The 5,250-nt window shown below is 45.6% G+C and overlaps 1 protein-coding gene across 1 annotated transcript; it reads left to right on the top strand.

Annotated features, from left to right (window-relative positions):
- The first annotated feature begins 3,512 nt into the window (after positions 1–3,512).
- LOC133248845 (olfactory receptor 10P1-like) lies at positions 3,513–4,451 on the top strand. The gene has a single exon (XM_061419134.1). The coding sequence runs from the start codon at positions 3,513–3,515 to the stop codon at positions 4,449–4,451; it is 939 nt and encodes a 312-aa protein (XP_061275118.1).
- Positions 4,452–5,250: the final 799 nt, after the last annotated feature.

Here is a 5,250-nt window from a genome sequence, read left to right as displayed (position 1 = left end):
CATATAGCAGCTTCCTGCTAGTTATCTATTTTACACATGATATTGTATATATGTCAATGCTATGGCATAGAGTTTTAGGTTTACAAAATAAAAAGTTCTGGAGACATGTTGCACAGCAAGGTAAATATATTTAATACTACCAAAGAATGTATACAAAAAAATTGTTAGGGTGAAAACTTTCATGTTGTGTGATTTTAAGCCACAATTTAAAATAAATTTTATCTTAAAAAGAACCTCAGCCTCTCTCTATGACCCAGAAGGACACTTCGTCCTCTCTGTTCCTCTGTGGGAGACTTTGAAAAAGATAACTGTGGCCTCAGGGCCTGTATGTCTCTGATGAATGTTCCAACTCTGACAGCGTATATGGAGATAAGAGAAGCTGAAGTGGGAACCAACAAAGGCAGAGTGGATACAGGGGTGACAGGAGCTGAGGGAAAAGTGGGGAGAGTGAAGGATGCAGGAGACACTTCTCCCAGATGATATCTCAGGGGAAAATGTCACTAGGGGACTGGGAGTAAAGAGATGTTCATTGTGGTCAGAAAAAATGCTTGGAATGATTTCTATTTTTTTGAATTTACCAAGGCTAGCTTTATGGCCCAGGATGTGATCTATCCTGGAGAAGGTTCCATGTGCGCTTGAGAAAAAGGTGAAATTCATTGTTTTGGGATGAAATGTATGGACACTGTGGGAGAGGGAGAGGGTGGGAAGATGTGGGAGAATGGCAATGAAACATGTAAAATATCATGTAAGAAACGAGTTGCCAGTCCAGGTTCGATGCATGATGCTGGATGCTTGGGGCTGGTGCACTGGGACGGCCCAGACGGATGGTATGGGGAGGGAGGAGGGAGGAGGGTTCGGGATGGGGAACACATGTATACCTGTGGCGGATTCATTTTGATATTTGGCAAAACTAATACAATTATGTAAAGTTTAAAAATAAAATAAAATTGGAAGAATAAATGCCAAAAAAAAAAAAAAAAGAGATGTTCATGTCCGGCAGTTGTGTCCAACTCCTCGTGACCCCATGGACTATACAGTCCATGGAATTCTCCAGGCCAGAATACTGGAATGGGTACCATCCCCTTCTCCAGGAGATCTTCCCAACCCAGGGATCAAACCCAGGTCTCTCACATTGCAAGTGGATTCTTTACCAAGCGGAGCCACCAAGGAAGGCCAAAGAGATGTTCATAGCATGGCAAAGAAGTGTGAGTCTGGAGGGAGAGGCCTTAGTGAGGACAGACAGGATGAAGGAGAATTCCAGCTTTACTCAGGGAAGGAGGGGAGGTTGGGATTGCCACTTGTGTCCAGTTAAAAGAAATCCAAAATTATATAGTGCATGGATGTCCACACTCTTATCCCACTCCCAGAAATTTCTCCCAAGGGAGTAAGTTAACAGAACCAACAAGAGACACACATGAATATAATATTTGCATCATTATCTAAACTATCCCTCAAAATGGAAGAATTTGAGTTGCAAGAATATGAGAGGTATTTGTTGAATGCTGGTAGAGAAATTCAATGGACGACTACAAGAGCTTTTAAAAGGAACCCTCAGAATATTATGTGATCTCATGGCAAAATGGCTCTGGCAAGCATTGAAAAGGAAAGGGAAAAGACAAATTAGTATATGCACTATGATTAAAAGCATATAAGATGGGTTTGCAGCAGGATAAAGACTTGAGGGCAATACACGAGAAAGAAATTTAACCAAGATGGGAAAATCATAGATGACTTTACTCCAAATATTTTTTAAATATTTTAGTTGCAAAGATATTATTTTTAAACTCTAAAAACAGCACAATCTAGCCCATAGATTATTTAAGTGAATTGATAATCTGAAGGATTATTGACCAGAGTCAAGAGGAAAAGGGACTCAGATACTGCTGTCCAAACTGACTAGATGGAGTTCATCTCCCAGAAGCGTACGGTTAGGCTGTCGACCTCACTGGAGATACCGTAGGTATGGTGGTTGAAGCCTCAGGTCCCAAGTTACAGTTCTGGTTCCACCATCCACTCTGTTATGGTGTGATCTTGAAGAAGTAATTGAAGCTCTTGGAGCTCTGGTTCCTTATTGCAGTGACAGAATAACAACTATCACTAGAGTTATTATAAAGTCAACTGAGATACTGCAGAGCATGCATCAATGTCTAAGTGTCAGCTACAGACTAAATGACTTAAAACCAAAAATACAGTGAGTGGACAAAATGAGGGTGGGGGAAGGTTAAGGGTCTGAGCAATGGGCAGAACTTGGAGACTCGCCTGCTTAAAGATGAAGATGACTAGCTAATCTTCATGTGTGGGGTAAATAGGGGTAATACAAGCTCTGCAAATCTTGGGAACCCTGACTTCTCAAAGACTTGGGACCAGTTTCCCACCTTTGTCCAACTAGCTGCATAACTTTAAGCAAATCCCTTAACCTTTTTGTTCATCAATCCCCCTGTGTTTATTAGTGCATTCATTCATTTAATAAATCTTTAGCTGAACACTTGGCATGTGCAGCGTACCATACTAGTTGTTCTGGTGATTAAATTAGCCTCTAAGACAGTTGATAACTTAGTGATCAAGAGCACAGGAGCTGGAGTTAGACAGAACTCCAAACTCTAGGATTTGAGCCCAAACTCTCTGTTATAGATGTGTGACTTTGAGAAAGATACTGTCTGAGCTTTCATGTGCTCATCTGTAAATCAGAGAAAAAAAGGTTTCTATGTCATAGTGTGTTTGTGAATATCCAAGGGTTTCATGAATATTAAATCTTTTAGCATAGTGCCTGGTGGGGACCCAGCACTGGTTCCCCAGCTAATGTGAAAACAGACAGCCCCCTACAAACTCCCCCAACCTACCCTTACTGTAGGACCTTACAGTAGAGACTCTTCTCTAAAAAGTGCTGAAACTGAGATACAAGTAATGTCTCATGAGAGCATTGGCAAAGGTTCTTTCTTCAAATATTTGAAAGTTTTCTGGTACAAAAGGGCTTTGACATTCTACAAGATATGAGAATTTGGCCAAGACCAATGAATGAAGACTTGTCCTACAGGCAGAGGAGGCCAGTGCTAAAGGGGGCTACCTAAATAGATGGTGAGTTCCCCATGACTGAAGATGCTCAGAGACACTACACAACATCCTTCTAAGATGTTTTAGATAACATCTGAGCACTGTCATGCTGAAATATATGACCCTTGAAAGTGAAAGTCGCTCAGCCATGTCCAACTCTTTGCAACCCCGTGGACTATACCATCCATGGAATTCTCCAGGCTACAATACTGGAGTGGGTAGCCTTTCCTTTCTCCAGGGGATCTTTCCAACCCAGGTATCAAAGCCAGGTCTCCCACACTGCAGGCAGATTCTTTACCAAGCGAGACACAAAGGAAGTCCAAGAATACTGGAGTGGGTAGCCTATCTCAGTTGATTCAAGAGGGACTGTATGAAAAGTGCTTTACTAAATTACATAAAGGCCAATTGTTTCTATATTAACATCTCTTTTTTGGTTGTGCCATAGGCTCCAGCCTGAACTTATGGCTAAAGAAAATCAGACTTTGCCTGAATTCCTCCTTCTGGGATTCTCCGACCTCAGGGCCCTGCAAGGCCCCCTGTTCTGGGGGGTGTTGCTGGTCTACCTGGTGACCTTGCTGGGTAACTCTCTGATCATCCTCCTCACACAGGCCAGCCGCACCCTACACACTCCCATGTACTTCTTTCTGCGCCACCTCTCCCTGGTGGAGCTACTCTACACCACCGACATTGTGCCCAGGACACTGGCTGACCTGGCCTTCCCGCACCCCCGTGCCATCTCCTTCTTGGGCTGTGCAGCCCAGATGTATGTCTTCATTGTCCTGGGCATTTCAGAGTGCTGCCTGCTCACAGCCATGGCCTATGACCGCTACGCTGCCATCTGCCAGCCCCTGCACTACTCCACCCTCATGAGCTGGTGGGCCTGCATGGCCATGGTGGGCATCTCCTGGCTCATGGGCATCATCACAGCCACCACCCATTCCTCCCTCATCTTCACCCTGCCTTTCCCCAGCCACCCAGTCATCCCTCACTTCCTCTGTGACATTCTGCCAGTACTGAGATTGGCAAGTGCTGGGAAGCACAGGAGCGAGGTCTCTGTGATGATGGCCACTGTGGTCTTCATCATGGTCCCCTTCTCTCTGATTGTCACCTCTTATGCCCACATCCTGAGTGCCATCCTGGCAATGGCCTCCACCCTGAGCCGCCGAAAGGTCTTTTCCACTTGTTCTTCCCACCTGCTCGTGGTCTTCCTCTTCTTTGGAACGGCCAGCATCACCTACATCCGGCCCCGGGCAGGCTCCTCTGTCACCATGAACCGCATCCTCAGCCTGTTCTACACGGTCATCACACCCATGCTGAACCCCATCATCTACACCCTTCGGAACAAGGAGGTGACAAGAGCCCTGTGGCATGTGGTGAAGAGGCAGGTCCCCTCACCCTGAAAAGACTCAGGGGTTGTCTGCTCACTCACTCACTGATGCTCCTCCCAGCCCCCAGATGCTAGTTTAAAACCCAGCTGACCAGAAACCATGTGTGTGTGGGTGTGTGTGGGTGTGTGTGGGTGTGTGTGGGTGTGTGTGGGGGGGTGTGTGCGATCACACTCAGTCACTCAGTCATGTCCGACTCTTTGCAACCCCATGGACTGTAGCCCGCCAGGCTCATTTGTCCATGAAATTTTCCAGTCAAGAATACTATAGTGGGTTGCCATTTCCTCCTCCAGGAGATCTTCCCAACCCAAGGATCGAATTCGTGTCTCTTGTGTCTCCTTAAACGGCAGATGGGTTCTTCACCACTGCACCACCTGAAAAGCCCCATGCAGCATCTCAAAGGGATTAGGCTTCCTGGCAGAAAGGGTTGACATTAAAACAGAGAGAAATCGCGAACTTACCTTCTCTCCCACACCCCAGACTCACTCTCAAAGAATGAGTTATTAGGGCAAGGCAGAATGGGAAGGAATGCTGCCTATGGGGAAGAATACTGAACATCTTCTAGGCTGTTCTGGATCCCTAAACAAGGTGATTGTCATGGCTACACCAGTCATCAGAGATCCATGTCAGTCATGAAGGCACACGTCTATGAACGTGACATCCAACTAAGTGACGCACCTAGAGGCCATGGAGTTTACCTTGCCCTTCATCTCCTTTCTCCCAGAAACACACTGCAATCTTATGCCCTGGATGCCTTTTAGAAGAGAGGGAACTGTTATCCCCTCGAAATAGCCCACATGAATGTTCCTCCCTG

Source organism: Bos javanicus, chromosome 5 (assembly GCF_032452875.1).
Source record: "Bos javanicus breed banteng chromosome 5, ARS-OSU_banteng_1.0, whole genome shotgun sequence".
Taxonomy (NCBI): Eukaryota; Metazoa; Chordata; class Mammalia; order Artiodactyla; family Bovidae; genus Bos; species Bos javanicus.
The sequence above is the reverse complement of the archived record's forward strand: the minus strand, read 5'-3'. Positions and strand labels throughout refer to the sequence as shown.